Below are 16,076 nucleotides of genomic sequence, written 5' to 3'. Positions count from 1 at the left end.
TCGTTGTCACGGTCATACGTGCGCTCTTGGTCATGGTCACGTTCAGAGTGGCGGTTGTAGGTGCGCTCGGAGTCACGATTATTACGACCAGAATCGCGTTCCTGAGTACGATGCTCATCACGGTCACGATCGCGCTCGTAGTCGCGCTCGTGACCATGGTGATAAACGCGTTCGCTGCGGTCCTCTTCACGGTCAAATATGCGAGGTTCATGTCGACGCTCTTCATTCCTGCCCGTCTCATAGTCGCGGCGATGACGACGGTCATCGTCCCCCTCCGAACGGTAGTCGCGATCACTCTTGCGGTGATCGTGACGGTCCCAGCTAGCGGTGTTTGTATAGTCGCGCGTGTCATTCCCACGCTCTCCAGGAGGCCCTTCGGTACGCCAGATACTGGAAGGAGCACGACGCGCCCACTTGAGACAATGGATTGTCTCAGCATACATGATCGTTAAATGTGAACGCATATATGCTCACCTCCACTTTGATTAAAGCACCATCGAGGTGGACGTTGTGCATATCCTTGAACGCGTTATCCGCGTCTTCAGATTCACAGTACTCCACAAAAGCATATCTGAGGTGCGAAGGGATAATATCAGACAGGAAGCTCATACGATGAACGAGGAAGGTAAAAGAGTGCGTTCGGGGAAAATCGTTCGCATGTTTGGACAGAGAGCATATATGCGCGACGTTCGAGGTTCGTGTGCGTCACGAAGGGAGATAGATCGCAAAATTCGCGTCGCCATCGCCGCGGATGGGTTTGGAGGGAGATGGATCACTCACGGTTGAGAGTTTATGTATTTAGACATAGGAATGTCGCAGCGAACGAGTTTTCCAAACCTAGGCACGACGAACGCGCCTATAAGCTCACAGACCATGATGCGCCTGACAAACGACTCACTTTCCGAACCCTGCTGCCAAGTCCTTTGCACGAGTTGAGCTGTGAAACCCAACAACATAGAGAACACGATGTCCACTGCGGGATGACATTGCCTTTCGACTGACAACTTTGCAAAGTTGGTGACGGTTAAAAATGAAGAGGTGTAATGCCACCGGAAAAGCGGATGGTCACTCAAATAGTTTTTGCTACGCCACGATTCCTGTGTGTTCCGTGGAGCGTCGGCCGAGTGCCGCTTTCTCGCCGCAAGCCGCGCTATAGCCATCACATCGGGCGAGCGGCGTTGCTTAATCGCCGCCAGGCGGTTTTTGGGGTGCAGAGGTAACCAAAGTGATGTGTCCAGGCAAAGAAGCACCAAAAGTCTCTGACATCTTCGATCGCGCCCTTGATAGAAGAAGTAAGAAGTTGTGAAGAGCGGAAGCACTCTGCTGGAGGTTGAAAGAGAACGGACGTTTGTGTCCGCGCTGAAAAGGCGTAACCCCAACATACCGGTAGATCGACGTCTAATGCTCCGAACGCGAACTCAATCAAATTCGTAGAGCTGCGGGCGGACCATACAGATACCCGCTACTTACATACCGTGATTTTGGTGTTATGAAGCGCCTTTGGCCATGATCCTCGCCCTGATGTGTGTGACAATCTTTACCACTGATCATGGGATCCGGACATTATGTTCGCCCGCCACGAATCAAATGGAGACGCCGCTCAAGTATGGCAATGTGCATCCTACAATAGTTGTATTGCAATGTGGCCGAGGAGAAAGTGCTGACAAAGGTCTAACCCCACAATCCACCAGCCGCGAATCATGCTCCACCTCTCATCTTCTTCCAACCCTCATCTAGTCGATTCAGCATGTCTTGTGCATGTTTGACTGCCGCTCTCCTCTCTTTCCTCGCTTCTTCCCATCCTTCCACCATCAGCGCATCCAAGCGCAGCAGAACTTGCAATATGAGCTCACCAAGCCGTGTGTGGGTGGCCTCGCGCTCCTCCTTCTCCACAGACGCGCCCTTTTCCAGGAATGTCTCCAGCTCGGGAGACAATGTGGAGGTTAGCATCGACAACTCCTTCCGAATCCTCTCAATCGTCGACTGCTCGGTGGGCTTCTCTTTGACAACAGGCGCAGCGGCAGTGCTCGGCGTTGGTAAGGGCTCGTTGAGACCGACGATCGCCAGTGCACGACCAGGTTTGACCCCGAACGATGCTAATGAAGCAGTGTTATCCTTCAGAACCGCTCCAGAGTAAATGATCTTGAAGCCATCAGGAGGCAGACCGGTCACATCGGATATGGACTTTCGGAACTCGGACAAAGGGGTCTCGAGAGGTGGTAATGGTACGCGTATCCTGGATTGGTAAAGGTTAATCTAACGTCCAGTCAAGGCACGTTCGTGAACGCACTTTTCCTTCCCCCATTTCACAGTGACCTCCATCATTCCCTTCCTGGCCTTCTCTCGACGGATCTTTGGCTGCGTAGGAAAGAAAATGCGAAGTGCGATGCCTGCGACCGCAAGGAGTATGACGGCGCCGGCCGTGTACTGCAGCTGTGCCGAGTCTAGTTTTGGGATGAGCGCGTATTCCGGCATCAGCGCGCACGCTCGGACCGTCTATGTATACACCTGCTTCCTTGGATCAACCTTTGCTGTCGTAGTAATATTGACGTTCGATGAACTCACTGGAGAGGCGTATTTGGAGAGGTCAATTGAGTGCCACGAGGACCCTTTTAGAAACATTGAAAGCGGCGGTTGGGCCGAGCTCTCCGACCGCCGAAATCTCGGCATTATACCTCCGCCTAAGATCATAGTCTGGGATGTGTCAGGCAGATTCGGAGATGCTGGATACGTACCTTGTACCTTGACACATTGACTACCGTTATCTTCGTTGAGACGAAGGACGTTGTAGAATGAAGAAACAGTGAACACAGACTAGTCTTGACTTGGTATATATGTGCGACCCTGTACATATCCACCTGCTGAATGTCAATTGTCTGAAACCGCATATAAGGCACCATATCTATCTGCTTTGCTAGAACATCTCTTACTCAACACCGTTACGTCTTCCCGCCATGCCCGACCTCAAGATTGTTGATTCATGTATTCTTCAAATTGTTGTGGACAACTCAATAGAATGGTTCGTATGTAGCCGAGAACTTCATTGTGCCAATGCTCAACATCGGTCAGGATGACCAAGTTCCCCGCCGGTTTCACGAGCGAGATCGCAACGCATCTTCAGGACAAGCCAAGGATAGACGAGAAAACTGGGGCACCTTTCGTTGACTTGGACAGGTACTGCTGCGGTGAGTTCATCAGCCGTCCAGAAGCAACCGTTCCTGATCACAGGCTAGCTGCCCATGGACTCTCGCTTCTCATTGTACGCTGTCCGGCCCAATCGGAAATGACCATTATTAACATGAAGTTGAGACCACCCGTTTAGGAAACCAAACGCACTGCACCTTGTTTGACACGGGTGAGTTACCTGGGAATATCAGCTGCCTATCCATCTGAACTCTTGCAGGTCCCGATGCGCTCACCCTGGAGCGAAATCTTGCCTCGCTAAAGGTCGACATGACCAAAGTCGAGCGCATCGTTCTCTCACATTGGCATCGAGATCACTCGGGCGGAATTATCGCCGCTTTGAAGCATGCTACGAAGCAAGGAAAGAAAGCCCCGATCGTCGTCGACCTGCATCCCGACCGTCCCTTTGCACGTGGGATCGCTCCCAACGGCCAGCTCATAGGCCGTCTTCCGGAAGACCCGACGTTCGAGGAGATTGAGTTTGTCGGAGGTAAAGTGGAGACGCACGCGGAATCGCATACGGTTGCGGGCAAGACTGTCTGGATTAGTGGGGAGATCCCGAGAGTGACCAGCTATGAGGAGGGCTTGCTGGGTGCAGTGACCTGGTATGAGGAGCGGAATGGCGACGGGGATTGGCAGCCGGATGAGGTATGGATACATGTTCCGACTTTGGTTTGATCTTGAAGCTGAATCTGAGCAGCTCATCCTGGACGAGCGCTATTCGGCGATCAACGTCAAGGGCAAGGGGTTGATTATCATTAGTTCATGCTCGCATGCCGGAATCGTCAATGTTTTGAAAGACGCCGTTCAACGGTTCAAGCGACCGATTTACATGGTGAGCAAATGCAACGTATTCGTCGTTGTCTTTTCTGACAAGTACTCTAGATCGTCGGGGGACTTCACCTGGCTGGGCCAGAGTTGCAACATCGTATTCGCCCGACCGTTGAGTTCATCGCCAAGGGGCTCCATCCGACACCTACATACGTCCTACCCCTCCACTGTACAGGATTCAACGCCAAAGTTGCACTGCGGGAAGCGATGGGTGACATTGTGGTCCCGGCAGCTACTGGTGTCAAAATCGACGTTGGTGGTGATGACGCCGCCGAAGAGACGTTGGGGGAGTCCTCCTGCCCTTCCGATACGGAGTAAACAGACCGGTTCATCATTGTTTACAACCTGTAATTAAATACATCAATCTGTATTCAAGCATGTCGTGTTCACCGAACTCCTCCCTTTCTAAGTATTGCTGACTAAGACGAGGATCGGGGATTGGTGGTAACCGGTCATTGTAGCCGGTCAAGTGAACCGTCCCTGATGAACCGTGAAACGAATCTAGAGATGGTCGGATACTCTTCACTTAGCTGCTGTTAATGGTGCGCTGTCGCTGAACTTTTCTTGCCTTTCCTCCTTCACTCTCGTCGCCTCAATCTGTAATACTGAATCTCGATATGCGGGCCATCGTCATAAACTCGTATATGCACCCATCCGATCGCACTGTGTGAGCGAGCTCCACTACGCATTTCCTACGGATCGGTCCTTACATATGCCAGGTCTAACGATGCACCAGAGCCAACTTTGGGAAAGAATAATGTCCTGGTGGAAGTCGAGTCTGCGTGAGTTCAGCTCCAGGGAAGGCGGGTTGAATTCTAGATCTGACATGGACCAAGGGCATTGAACTTCTTTGATATCCTGCAGTCGCAAGGGAAATACCAAAGTATACCCTGATTTAACAGATTATTGCTTTCAAGTGAACTTCCAACGCAGATCAGCCGCCCTTACCTTACGTGTTAGGCGCAGAAGTGAGTTCGCCTTTTGATAACTCTGTGTGTATCTGAACACCTTACCAGCTCGCCGGGACTATCTCACCGCACTCCCCTATACCCAAAGGCTGCAAGCTCAAACCTGGAGACAGAGTTTTTGGTTATGCGCAGGGTGCATTTGCTGAGCGAGCAGCGTGCGACTACCGCACCCTCTTCCCCATACCGAAGGGGATGACGTTTGATCAAGCGGCCGGATTGTACGTCACCTATCCGACATCATACGAAGGGATCGTCAATCGAGGAGAGACGAAACCTGGGGAGTGGGTGCTTGTACATGCTGGTGCAGGAGGTGTTGGCTTGGTAGCAGTGCAGATTGCCAAAGGTATGTACCCCCCTGTCTTCCTACTTCGGACGCTTGATTTTCTGTGGATTAATAGCCTTGGGTGCCAAGGTAATTGCCACCGCCGGCTCGCCCCCCAAGCTCGAGATTTGCAAGTCCATCGGAGGAGCAGATGAGGTGCTGGACTACACCAAGTCAAGTTGGCAGAAGGAGGTATTGCGGATCACCGGAGGGAAAGGAGTCGGTCCGTCAATACGAATGCTCTCTGTTGTTTGACTGAAGGGGCAGGTAGACGTCGTTTATGACCCGGTTGGTCTGATCAAAGACTCATTGAAATGCATTGCATGGAAGGGCCGAGCAGTGGTCGTGGGGTAAGAAAGTGCTGCGGGATGTGGTGATGTTTTCTGACAGGCGAAACTAGATTCGCAGCGGGCAAGATTGAGCAAGTGCCGACAAATCTCATCCTCCTGAAGAATGTTTCTCTCGTCGGGATACATTGGGGTGCTTACTTAAGTATGTGCTGCGAGTTATCCTCACGGACAGTTATTTACACCCAAATAGAAAACGAACCTGGGCACGTACCAGATGTATGGAAGGGCATCTTCAAGTATACCTTTTCATCATCACAGCCTGACTCGGTCACCCTGACCCAATATACAGGCTTTTCGAGAGCGGAAAGCTTATACCAGCCGTGTACGATCCGCCTTACATGTAAGCGTCGTTCTCCTCACCTGGGCCATCGCTGACAATTCTTAGGGGGCTGGATTCTGTACCCAGAGCTTTAGTAGACCTTGAAAACAGGAAGACCTGGGGGAAAGCGGTCGTGCGAGTGCGGGAAATGCCAGAGCGAGCCAAGCTGTAGGTCTCAGACCGAGTATCTGGATAACGATGGTATTACAGCGTGGTGCATACGGTGTAACATAGCGAACGGTGAACCAGGATAAGGTTATCATAAGCTTGCGAGCGCCTCGTCAATTTTTGGAAGACATTGCTTCAGAGCTTCCCACTGCATTTTAGTGAGAACACGTTTGACAGGAAGATACAAGTCACGGACCTGCTCAGGTGAAAGGGAGATGCCCTTCTTCCCAGGTTTCTGCTTCTCCTCCTTGTCAACATAGTACTATCATAGTCAAAAGGTCAGCACAAAACACACCATTTCCGGGGATTCTTACTTCTCGGATATCAATGAGCGGTTTGCCATTGAATTTCCGAATAGTGACGCGTCTGTTCTTGCCCAGAGCAACATATTTTTCACCATCTTTCGAAGGATGATGAGCATCCGCGAGAGGATAGCATCGGGTAGACAATTCACCTTGATTTACTTGAATCTCACCGCTTGCCTCAGCGGCTTCAGCAGGTTTTGATTTTGGCTCTTTCTTGGCTTTCTGACCGTTCTAGTTGAAAGTGGATGCGCACACAGAAACACGAACGGGTCTCTACCTTTTTGATGGGCGCGTCTTCGGCGTCCTCTTCATCCTGGAAAGACGGATCTTCATCACCCTCTTCGACAATGGCCTTTGATTTTCTCTTCGAGTGCATATTTGGAAATATGACGGGAATGAACGTGTCTAACACGTCGATACGCTGGTGACTGTTCTCCCCACAGTGATGGTGAACATCATTCTTTTCAGGGACTTGCCGCGCCACGTTCTCTGCCGCGTTCCAGTTGATGCGGTCGTGCGACACCCTTTTACTTTGTCAAACGAACATCCGAAGGAAATCTCTGCTTGTCTCCCTCCTCATTAACCTCACTGTCGAAGTCATTACAACCATATCAAAGCACATATCAATTTATTGACCACCCATCAAAATGTCTATGTCTGCAGTGAGTACTCTTACCCAACCACACCAGCATGGGCTAACAGGAAAAAAACGCAGATTGTCAAATGTTAGTGCGGACCATTGATGTAGGGGTCGACCCTGACAATCAATTTGTTATAGCTGTCGCCTCTGGTGATACCCTTGTACTTCGTGGACCACCTGGACCCAATGGACAACCTCCCAAAGAACGGTACGTCTAAAACGTTTCTGAAGGGGCGTTGTTAACGTGGCACGTAGCATTCTTCATCTCGCAGACATCACCGCACCTCGCATAGGTAGCGCTACCAGGGAAGATGAAGTGGGTGCCGTTCCTTTCTTACTTCAACTTTCCTAACGTTTTCTTCAGCCCTGGGCCTACGAATCCCGCGAATTCCTACGCGCCCTTGCCGTCGGCAAACAAATCCATTTCCATGTCACCCATGCCCTCGGTCCTTCAAATGATGGCGGTCAGCGCGACATCGGCACTGGTATTGTCGGGGGAGCAGATGTCGCTTCAGAAATTCTAAAGAACGGCTGGGGGAAGGTAAAGGAGGGAAAGAGGGACGAAACTGAGGAGGACACTAAGCGCAAGGCGCTGGAGGCGACTGCGAAGGAGGAAGGGAAGGGACTGTGGAACCCAGAGGGGCCGAAGGTGCGTCATTCAATTCAATTAGTATTGCGCCTTCTAATACACTGCCCAGGAACGCATTGTCAACTATGCCATGCCCATCGATCCATACGCATTCCTGACGGAGTGGAAGGGCAAGCCAATTGATTGTGCGTGTTCCAGGCAAACAACTTTTCTGACCCTTGCTGAATGCTGTTCCAGCTCTTGTCGAACAGGTCCGCGATGGCGACCATCTCCGCATACGCTTGCTTCTCGCGGATGACCAGCATCAGTTCATCAATATTTCTATCGCCGGTATACGCTGCCCACGCTCCACTCCTAAAGAAGGCGAATCCGGTGAGGAGTACGGGAACGAGGCTCGCTTCTTCAGCGAGTCTCGCCTGCTACAGAGGCATGTTAAGACAACTTTGCTCTCCCTCCCTGCACCTGCTGCAACACCGTTAAATGCAACTGCGGCACCGGCACCGCCGTCTTACTTCATTGGTGTTGTAGTACACCCTGTTGGTAATATTGCAGAGTTCCTTGTTCAGGCAGGACTTGCGCATGTTGTGGGCTGGCATGCTGGGATGTTGTCTTCTCTGGGCATTATGGAACGTCTTCGTGCCGCCGAGGCGTGAGTCTCGTCCTTCCTGTTCAGTCTTGGTCATTAACATATCACGCAGAACCGCGAAACAGCAACGTATCGGCGTTTATAAGAGTGCTGCCCCCATCGCCTCCTCAACCGCAACTGGTCAATCAGCACGTTCCGATGCCCGCATATTTGAAGGCCAAGTAATCCGCATATGGACGGGTGACCAGATCTCCGTAGTCGAAAAAGCAACCAACAAGGAGCGCAGGATACAGCTAAGCTCAGTCAGGGCCGCGAGAGCGAACGATCCGAAGCAAGCGCATTGGGCGAATGAGGCACGTGAGGTGAGTGACAGTGAAACGTTTTTTCGATATTCGACTGAGATCATCTCGTGCAGTTCCTCCGAAAGAAACTCATCGGCAAGCAAGTGCGTGTCCATGTTGACTACATCCGACCGCCAGAGGGTGAATATGAGGAGCGTGAATGCGCAACTCTCCGGGTTGGCGGTGGTAACGCGTACGCTACAACCTCATGGACCTGGTCGTACTTTGTTAAGGGGTCTCTGCAGGAATGTCGCCGAGCAATTGATCGAGAAAGGCTTAGCGACCGCAATGCGGCATCGACGTGACGACGAGAACCGCTCTCCCGACTATGACAAGTTCATGGCGGCGGAGCAAGCGTAAGTTATTCAGCCGCATATGCAAGTCGCACATTCTCACGGACCGACAGTGCGGTTGCTGCTGCTCGCGGTCTGCATTCAGCAAAGGAGGTTCCTCCTACTCGTATTGGCAATGCATCGGAAGTGGGTTCATTTCATGTGGGATTCGAGCCAGTTTCTAACTATTCACACGTTCAGACGCATGCAAAAGCCGTCCAGTTCCTTTCTTCTTTCAAACGTTCCGGACGCATCCCCGCGGTAGTGGAGTATGTTGCAGCTGGCTCTCGATTCAAGTACCACTATCTCTCAGTTGTTGCATGTGTGCAGAGCTGACTGAGGTCCAATTAGACTTGTCCTTCCCAAAGAGAACCAGACTCTCACGCTGGTGCTCGGTGGGATCCGCGCTCCTCGGACCGCTCGGAACCCTTCCGAGGCAAGTGAGCCCAGTGGACCGGAGGCTCTCGACTTCGCCAACCGTCGCTTCATGCAACGCGATGTTGAGGTGGAGTTTGACAATGTGGACAAGTCTGGTGGATTTATCGGTACCATGTGGGTCAACAAGACGGAGAATGCGGGCTTATCTCTCGTCCGCGAAGGATTGGCATCCGTGCATGCGTATTCTGCTGAGGGGCTATCGTATGCTCAGCAGCTGATTGATGCAGAGGTAAAAAAAATCTTGCTGACTGGTTATCAACAAAGGAATGACCTTTTTACCACAGGCTGAGGCTAAGAAGGAAAAGAAACATGTGCGTTTTATTGCATATTCATCCATGATTACCGCTAATCTCCTCAGTAGCTGTGGTCCAACCATGTGGATGAAGCGCCTGTACAACCTGAAGTAAATGGTGATTCAAATGGAGATGCCACGCCCCACACACCAGAGTATCTTGACGTGATGGTATCCGACATCCGGAGCAGCCCGACGGGTGCTGCCTTCTCCATTCAGATACTCAAGGATGGAGGTAAGCATTATTTTATCTTTCCGTTTACGGACACCGCTTCACACCCGCCCTAGGCATTGCCGCGTTAGAGAAGTTGATGAGTGAGTTCGCGATCCATAATCGGACGGCAAGCTCCGCGCCCGGCTTTGCCCCAAAGAAAGGGGATCTTGTTTCAGCCAAGTTCAGTGCTGATGGACAATGGTATGCAGACCGCTGAAAGAGGCATCCAATATCATTTATCTTTTGCTGTAGGTACCGGGCAAAGGTTGCACGCTCTTCTCCGGTGAAGAAGGAGGCAGAAATTACATTCATGTCAGTGGGTCAGCAGTGCCTTATTCTCAGGAGCTTAACATAATCCGCAGTGATTATGGCAACCAAGAGACCGTAGCCTTCTCCCAGATGCGCCCGTTGGACGGGAAATTCAAAACGCTGCCCGCTCAGGCAACTGATGCGCGTTTGAGGTGCGGTGAAATCGGTCATACTACCAAGTACAATGGATTGATTGTTGAGATAGCTTCGTGAAACTAGTTGGATCAGAGAGTGAGTATGGAGAAGAAGCCCTCCAGCGGTTCCATAGCCTATGCGAGGTGCGTGATGCCAGTCTTCCGTTGTGATATGATGCGAGCAGGTTTACTAACTCTTTCGCCTTAGGGACGTAAGCTCATTGCTATTACCGACTATCGAGAAGGCCCCCTATTACATCTTCGTCTGATTGATCCCACCTCGGCATCACTTACCGATCCCTCCGCGTGCATCAACGTGGACCTGGTTCGAGAAGGCCTAGCACAGGCCGACAAAAGTTGCAGATATCTGTCCTCGAACCCTACGATTGGTAAGGCAATCGCCGCTGCTGCGGACGAAGCAAGGCGAGAGCGGCTCGGCATCTACGAGTACGGTGACGTTTCCGAGGACTGATTTGTTGTGTTCCATACTTGAGACGGGCGGCGGAGGGCGGAGAGACGCACCAATGGTAAGATCTATCACGAATTCGATCCATCAAAAGAAGGCCAAACTAATTTGTCTAATATAGCTTACGTAATGCTGAATGCATGACCATGCCAATCTGGAGTATTGCGCCCAATGCCCTGTAGTCATCGTTATCCATCTGTGTTGCCTTCCTGGTAGCCGGACCATCAAAATGCAAATGACATGTCACATGTTTGAAACATTATTGGGGTTTGACAATATGGAACACGGCCTGACACATCAGCTGACAAAAGATGTCATGGAGAGGGTTGTAGGGGCTCGCGGAGAGGGATACCGCCGGCGGATCTTCCGAAATAGTCGAAAGAGGCGAGGGACAAGAAGGCGAAATGTCTCGGGATGTCCCAAGTGTGTTAACCGGCAATCCAAGGCCGCGTTACGAGAATCCGATGTGCTGCGAGAAGCAGGAGAAGCAGGTGTCGTGTGGCCGTTATGCCAAAGTCAGCCGGGCTCGGTGGGATCCGCGGGATGGAGTTAAGCATCGGGTTATCGGGTGATTTGAGCTTTATCTAGATTTGGGCATATCGGGCGACCCTTCACACCGTGTCTTCCAAACGTTCCAGGTCGTCCGCTGATAACTTGTCAACAATTCTTCGACGCACCGGACGAGGGACTCAGGGTGAGAAGGCGGAGGGCAACAACGACGACGACCACAAGGGCAAACAATTGGACCCTGTGATCGAAGGACGATCTGCGCTATCGGCATGTGCCAGCAAATCTCCCTGGGATATTCAGTCACAGTCTTTAACCGTTTAACCGCAGAATGGTACGTTGCGAGAAGACCGGAGAAAACGCCGAGAGGGCCGACCCAGGAGAAGCGGAACAAGGGGCGATCGGGCGCAAGTAGACCAGGCTTCTTACCCGCAGTCAATGGGCAACCTGTCCCTGGCCAGCGAGGTGCCACGAACAGCACGGACGGGGCGAGGGGCCCACGGTGCATCCCCCCTTCGTATCTTCCTGCCTTCCTGGCAAGCGGCCTCCATCGTGGGAATTCGCGAGTGCACCGCGGGGGTATGGGTCCCTGCCAAAAATTGGAAGAGCCCATGATTCGCTTCGGCAAAGAGAGGGGGACGTGTCCCAGCGATTGGGAGCAGTGACGACCACCTAAGCATAGACGTACGGTTCTCCCGCCCCTATTCATTGCTGGCCCTATCAAGCCAAACTTCGTCTCTTAAGCGGTCCCCGTGCGCATGAAGCAATTTCAACCCCCGCTGCGCTGTCACGATGATCCGTTTCCCCAGAGGCAGCAACGCTGGACTCAGGCGAGAGAAGGTACGAGGACCGTGATACCATTGAGGGGAGTTGAAGGGGTCGGAACATATGGAGATAGGCTCGGGCCTCGACTTCGCGTAGCGTGTTCAAGTACCGGAATCGCAGCTTGTGTTGTTGAGCGTGAGTCTCGCACAAATCTGGTTCTCTGAGCACAGAGAAAGGAGGTGGCCAAACACATGTCCAGCGGAGACCTGACGACTGCCAAACCAGCTTCTTTCTCGAGCTCACACCCACGCGCACATACTCCAAATGCAAGGTTCATGAGCAGCGAAACTCGCTCGCTCCAAGTATTGCCATCCTGGCAGGAAAAACACACCAATCCCAAGTCCACCTTTCCAAGCATGCGTAATTGGACAGCACGCTAAAATCCGTCGTTCTCATTTCTCCGTCTCGAATTCGTTCCGGATGTCCGGATTTTCCGAGACAGTGCCAGTTGCTCACTCGCACCGCGCGGGGTGGGCGATGGGCAACTCCCCGCGACCCCCAAGTAGGAGTTGCTCGTTGGGGCAAAGGAGCAGCTCGCACCGGTGTTCCCCCGTGATGCGAGGAGAGGCGCTTCCCCTTTCCCCCGGAAAGGATGGTTTCCAGCTTCGCAGAGGTGGTGCGATCATTTCCGCCCTTAGCCTGTCAGCCTGAAGGCTTTTCCCGCTTTGTGACTGCTGTTCTGCTCGGGGCGCACACACCTGTGCACGAGACGCCGAAACTCAACTAAGGTGCATCTGCATAGGCGTAAGAGTTTGCCGTTCTTGACGGGCCCGCGCCCGCAGGTCCATTCATGGCCCATCTCCCATTGCCACGTTACATTTTTTTCAATCAGGGAAGGCGATGCGTGTGCGATGGGACGATGGCGCGAAGACAGAAGGCGTGATTGATTGCGACTTGACAGGGAGTGATCGACGATGCGAGAAGGGGACGAAATTTGCCATATCTGGCCAGGCGGTGATTGGATTGTGCATAGGACTAACCTAACACCATACTCGATCACCATTTTCCATCATCAACATCATGTGTGCAAGATGCGCGCTGCTCTCTCTTCCCCACTAAGTAACTCTGTCGTGTCTGTTTTGCTGACTAGAACACAAGTGGGAAGGATCTTCGGGTAATACACGGGGGGAGACAGATTGGACAAGGCAAAAGACTCTCGAACACGTAGAACAGGAAAAGGAAAACAAGCCGAGGCAAGACCGCACAGCGTCGCAGGGATTTTGTGTACACGGCAGACTGAAGTCTGCGCCCAGCGAATCGAATGTGAATGTAGAATGTAGAAACAGCAGATCGCAAAGAGAAAAATGTTAAATCGCTACACCTTTGGAGACGCCAAAGAGGGAGAAAGAAGGATGCGGTTGTCGATTCCGTACACGTACACTTCTAAGACTGATTTGAAACCATGCCGTTGATAGGATTCGACAATGGCGGGGCGGACATATTTGTTGGTGTAGGCGGCATATTCGAGGCACGACCACGTCCACGACCCTTCTGCTCCGGGAGGGGAAGTCCCTCACCCTCTTTCTTCCCCGGCTGCCCGTTCTGTCCCGTCGCGCCTGCAGCAGCAGCAGCCTTCTTGGATCTGCGTGCACTGCGGGGCTTCAGGTTCTTGAGCAGATCGCGACGCCCGCGCCGGAAATAGGGGTGAGTGAAGCCAGACGCCTGGACAGCATCTGTGCCTTGCGTAGGGTCGCCCGAGTTGATGTCGGCAAACTCAAGGATACAGATGGTGGAGACGCGTTGGAAACCATAAAGATTGATTTGACGGACAAAGGACGACACATTGCTGACATAGAGCGCTTTTGTCAACGGAGGCAGTGGACCCTCGCGCGTGAAGCTTACCTATGGCGGAAGAAACGAGGGAGCACGAATTGCGCGAACTCGGCCGAGTTCATAAGGATGAACGCATCTCCAGCCTCATTCCAGCGCAGGAAGCGACCATACTCTGGCCGAGACAGGAGACTGTCAACTATTGTTAGTACATATGACCTGAAAGGGCTCTATTCCGTAGACGCACTGATATAGCTTGCTGATGAAGGCGGTACAATCACCTGCCTGCTCCTCCTGCACATTGATAACGGGCTTTTGCTCTACCGGCTCGCCAAACCGGGGAGATGCGCTGAAGTCAGTGGATGCAGGGCTTGTGTTCGCGCCGTTGTGATCTTCGCTCGGCAGTGTCGCGATGGGAGGAATACCGATGTGCGTCGAAGGGGTGAGGGGATATCGTGACTGGTTCTCGCTGCGCCTAAGGCCATCATCGGGTCCCATGCTTGAGGTATTGGGAGGTCGACCGTATCCGCCAGGAAGAGACTTGTAGTTGTTGTAACCCCCTGCGCTAGATGGCGGGGTGTGCATCGAGGAAGAGTACCCTCCATGGCCGTTCATGGAGACGCCCATCGACCCCTGTTGGTAGCCGAAGGGGGACATGGAGGGCGTGGGTGGGAACGATCCATTCGAAGAGGCGGAGTGAGGTGCAGCAGACATCGGCGACCCAACCGTTGACGGGTTGGAGTAGTCGAGGCTCGACGCGTTGGACGACGCTGTGGTGCCGCGACCATAGGACTGCGCGCTCGTCTGGAGGGCGGGGATGTGATGTGTGTGGGCGTAGTCTTGCTGCATAGCGTGGGTGAGTGAGTGGAATGGAGCGGTGAGTACGGGCGAGTGGCCAACCTGCATAGAGTAGGGGAGGAAGGACTGATTGAGCCGGTAGGGATGGGCTAGGGTTACAGTAGAGCCTACCTGGTCCATGTGAGATGGTGTCGGAGGGGAATCTGTTGTGTTGGAGTGAGGTGGGGATGGAGGATGGAGGATATATGCGCCCTGTTCTGTATGCGGGGGAGTGTGTGTTGGAGGATGGAGGAAGGGGATGGGAGCGGGGGGAAACAAAGGCAATTATAAGCAGAGTGAGGAGAGCGGGAGGAGAGAGTTGGTCTGTACCGTGACGGGTGAGTGTGGGATTGAGGGGGATGAGACGGGAGGAGGGGAGATGGACATGACGAGAGGGAGGGGGAGGGAGGGATATTTATGAGAATTGGGCAGAACAGTGGGTGTGAGAGAGAGGCCCTCCCCACGTGATTGTCTCGTTCAGTAGTACTGGGCCAGAAACGGAGAGAAGACCAAGATGGTAAGAGCGAGTCGCAAATTGGGAGTGGGTCGACAAGAGGGGGGAGATGGGGATGAGTTGAGAGAGAACGGAAGGACGCCTCTCTGATGGGCGGGTGGGGGGCACGCGTTCTTGTCCTGTGATACTCATCCATTCCAATCACAAACCACAATAAACGCGTCCATCGGGGTCCTCGCCCTTTTTCGCCCCCTTCTTCTTCCTTCTCTGCGCCGTGGAGCTAGGGCAGTGTCTGTTGTCATCCGGCTTATTCCTAGACCCCCTTGACCCAGGTCCCCGTGTTCCCCCTGTGCTTCCCTCTCCCTCGCTCCCTCCCTGTAATAGACGGCTCCTCCCTTTTGCTTTTTTCAACCCCCGACTCTCTACAGACGATCTCTCTTCTCGCGCTGTTCATGAGAACGCTTTCTCAAAACTTGCCTTTTCTCACCACCCCCGAGATTCCCAGATACCGGAGCACCATCCCCTTCTCCGCCGTACCTCTTCCCGCCCTTTGTCACGCCGGTTTTTTTTCATCCAAGCAGACCCCAAGTCCGCGTCTTCCCGCCTTACACGGTCCCGCTTTACGTATAGATGCCCCCTGAGCTCGCAACGCGTGGCCAATACCCTTAGCCATTGTTGTTGTCCCTGGCTCTTCAGTAACTACGTACCAACGCTGCTTCTAGCCTTTCTCGCTCTCCTAGCGCTGCTATCCCCCGCTCCCAATCCTCAAGGGACAGCGCATCCACCGCGCGCACATGCACAGCCCGCACGACAACTCTCCCCTCTACTACGCCCGCCTCCCGCGCAGCAGCTCTTCCCAATTCTGGCATCGCGACTGCCTGTGTCACCTAGCACAA

The 16,076-nt window shown here is 53.0% G+C and overlaps 6 protein-coding genes across 6 annotated transcripts; 3 read left to right on the top strand and 3 right to left on the bottom strand.

Moving 5' to 3' along the window:
* Positions 1 to 101: 101 nt before the first annotated feature.
* On the bottom strand, positions 102 to 1,150 carry DACRYDRAFT_76712 (RNA-binding domain-containing protein; the record flags this gene model as incomplete). Its single annotated transcript, XM_040776220.1, has 4 exons — positions 899 to 1,150; positions 781 to 837; positions 475 to 571; positions 102 to 413 (listed from the first exon to the last, which is right to left on the bottom strand). Coding segments are annotated over exons 1-4 (555 nt in total), but the record flags the coding sequence as incomplete, so codon positions are not given.
* A 548-nt stretch (positions 1,151 to 1,698) lies between these two features.
* On the bottom strand, positions 1,699 to 2,322 carry DACRYDRAFT_48216 (uncharacterized protein; the record flags this gene model as incomplete). The annotated part of the gene is made up of 2 exons (XM_040774813.1): positions 1,699 to 2,236; positions 2,291 to 2,322. The coding sequence occupies 2 exons, from the start codon at positions 2,320 to 2,322 to the stop codon at positions 1,699 to 1,701; spliced, it is 570 nt and encodes a 189-aa protein (XP_040631208.1).
* Positions 2,323 to 2,954: 632 nt separating this feature from the next.
* On the top strand, positions 2,955 to 4,332 carry DACRYDRAFT_48508 (uncharacterized protein; the record flags this gene model as incomplete). Its single annotated transcript, XM_040774841.1, has 7 exons — positions 2,955 to 3,019; positions 3,070 to 3,185; positions 3,234 to 3,259; positions 3,310 to 3,355; positions 3,404 to 3,831; positions 3,884 to 4,018; positions 4,069 to 4,332. The coding sequence occupies 7 exons, from the start codon at positions 2,955 to 2,957 to the stop codon at positions 4,330 to 4,332; spliced, it is 1,080 nt and encodes a 359-aa protein (XP_040631207.1).
* A 299-nt stretch (positions 4,333 to 4,631) lies between these two features.
* DACRYDRAFT_64000 (NADP-binding protein) lies at positions 4,632 to 6,869 on the top strand (the record flags this gene model as incomplete). The annotated part of the gene is made up of 15 exons (XM_040775747.1): positions 4,632 to 4,681; positions 4,734 to 4,796; positions 4,851 to 4,897; positions 4,948 to 4,982; positions 5,031 to 5,325; positions 5,381 to 5,527; positions 5,576 to 5,654; positions 5,705 to 5,796; positions 5,845 to 5,890; positions 5,944 to 5,994; positions 6,040 to 6,289; positions 6,338 to 6,403; positions 6,456 to 6,541; positions 6,596 to 6,668; positions 6,724 to 6,869. 11 exons carry the CDS (start codon positions 4,632 to 4,634, stop codon positions 6,143 to 6,145), a joined length of 1,011 nt encoding a protein of 336 aa, XP_040631206.1. The 3' UTR covers positions 6,146 to 6,289; positions 6,338 to 6,403; positions 6,456 to 6,541; positions 6,596 to 6,668; positions 6,724 to 6,869.
* A 139-nt stretch (positions 6,870 to 7,008) lies between these two features.
* DACRYDRAFT_20881 (uncharacterized protein) lies at positions 7,009 to 11,051 on the top strand. Its single transcript, XM_040772121.1, has 21 exons — positions 7,009 to 7,108; positions 7,162 to 7,171; positions 7,225 to 7,294; positions 7,342 to 7,402; positions 7,451 to 7,735; positions 7,785 to 7,860; positions 7,913 to 8,324; positions 8,374 to 8,623; positions 8,677 to 8,795; positions 8,848 to 8,958; positions 9,009 to 9,081; positions 9,136 to 9,230; positions 9,286 to 9,601; positions 9,657 to 9,683; positions 9,734 to 9,899; positions 9,953 to 10,079; positions 10,131 to 10,190; positions 10,241 to 10,339; positions 10,393 to 10,465; positions 10,530 to 10,848; positions 10,909 to 11,051. The coding sequence occupies exons 1-20, from the start codon at positions 7,094 to 7,096 to the stop codon at positions 10,791 to 10,793; spliced, it is 2,709 nt and encodes a 902-aa protein (XP_040631205.1). The 5' UTR covers positions 7,009 to 7,093; the 3' UTR covers positions 10,794 to 10,848; positions 10,909 to 11,051.
* Positions 11,052 to 13,502: 2,451 nt separating this feature from the next.
* DACRYDRAFT_48321 (winged helix DNA-binding domain-containing protein) lies at positions 13,503 to 14,080 on the bottom strand (the record flags this gene model as incomplete). The annotated part of the gene is made up of 2 exons (XM_040774824.1): positions 13,503 to 13,905; positions 13,962 to 14,080. Coding segments are annotated over 2 exons (522 nt in total), but the record flags the coding sequence as incomplete, so codon positions are not given.
* Positions 14,081 to 16,076: the final 1,996 nt, after the last annotated feature.

The sequence above is a fragment of the Dacryopinax primogenitus genome, assembly GCF_000292625.1.
Source record: "Dacryopinax primogenitus strain DJM-731 SS1 chromosome Unknown DACRYscaffold_4, whole genome shotgun sequence".
In the NCBI taxonomy this organism is placed as follows: domain Eukaryota; kingdom Fungi; phylum Basidiomycota; class Dacrymycetes; order Dacrymycetales; family Dacrymycetaceae; genus Dacryopinax; species Dacryopinax primogenitus.
This window is presented reverse-complemented; position numbering and strand designations above follow the sequence as displayed.

Coding starts and splice junctions, on each gene's coding strand:
- DACRYDRAFT_20881 (XM_040772121.1), top strand. Junction 7,861..7,912: donor GAAGGGCAAGCCAATTGATT/GTGCGTGTTCCA, acceptor ATGCTGTTCCAG/CTCTTGTCGAACAGGTCCGC. Junction 10,080..10,130: donor TTCAGTGCTGATGGACAATG/GTATGCAGACCG, acceptor CTTTTGCTGTAG/GTACCGGGCAAAGGTTGCAC.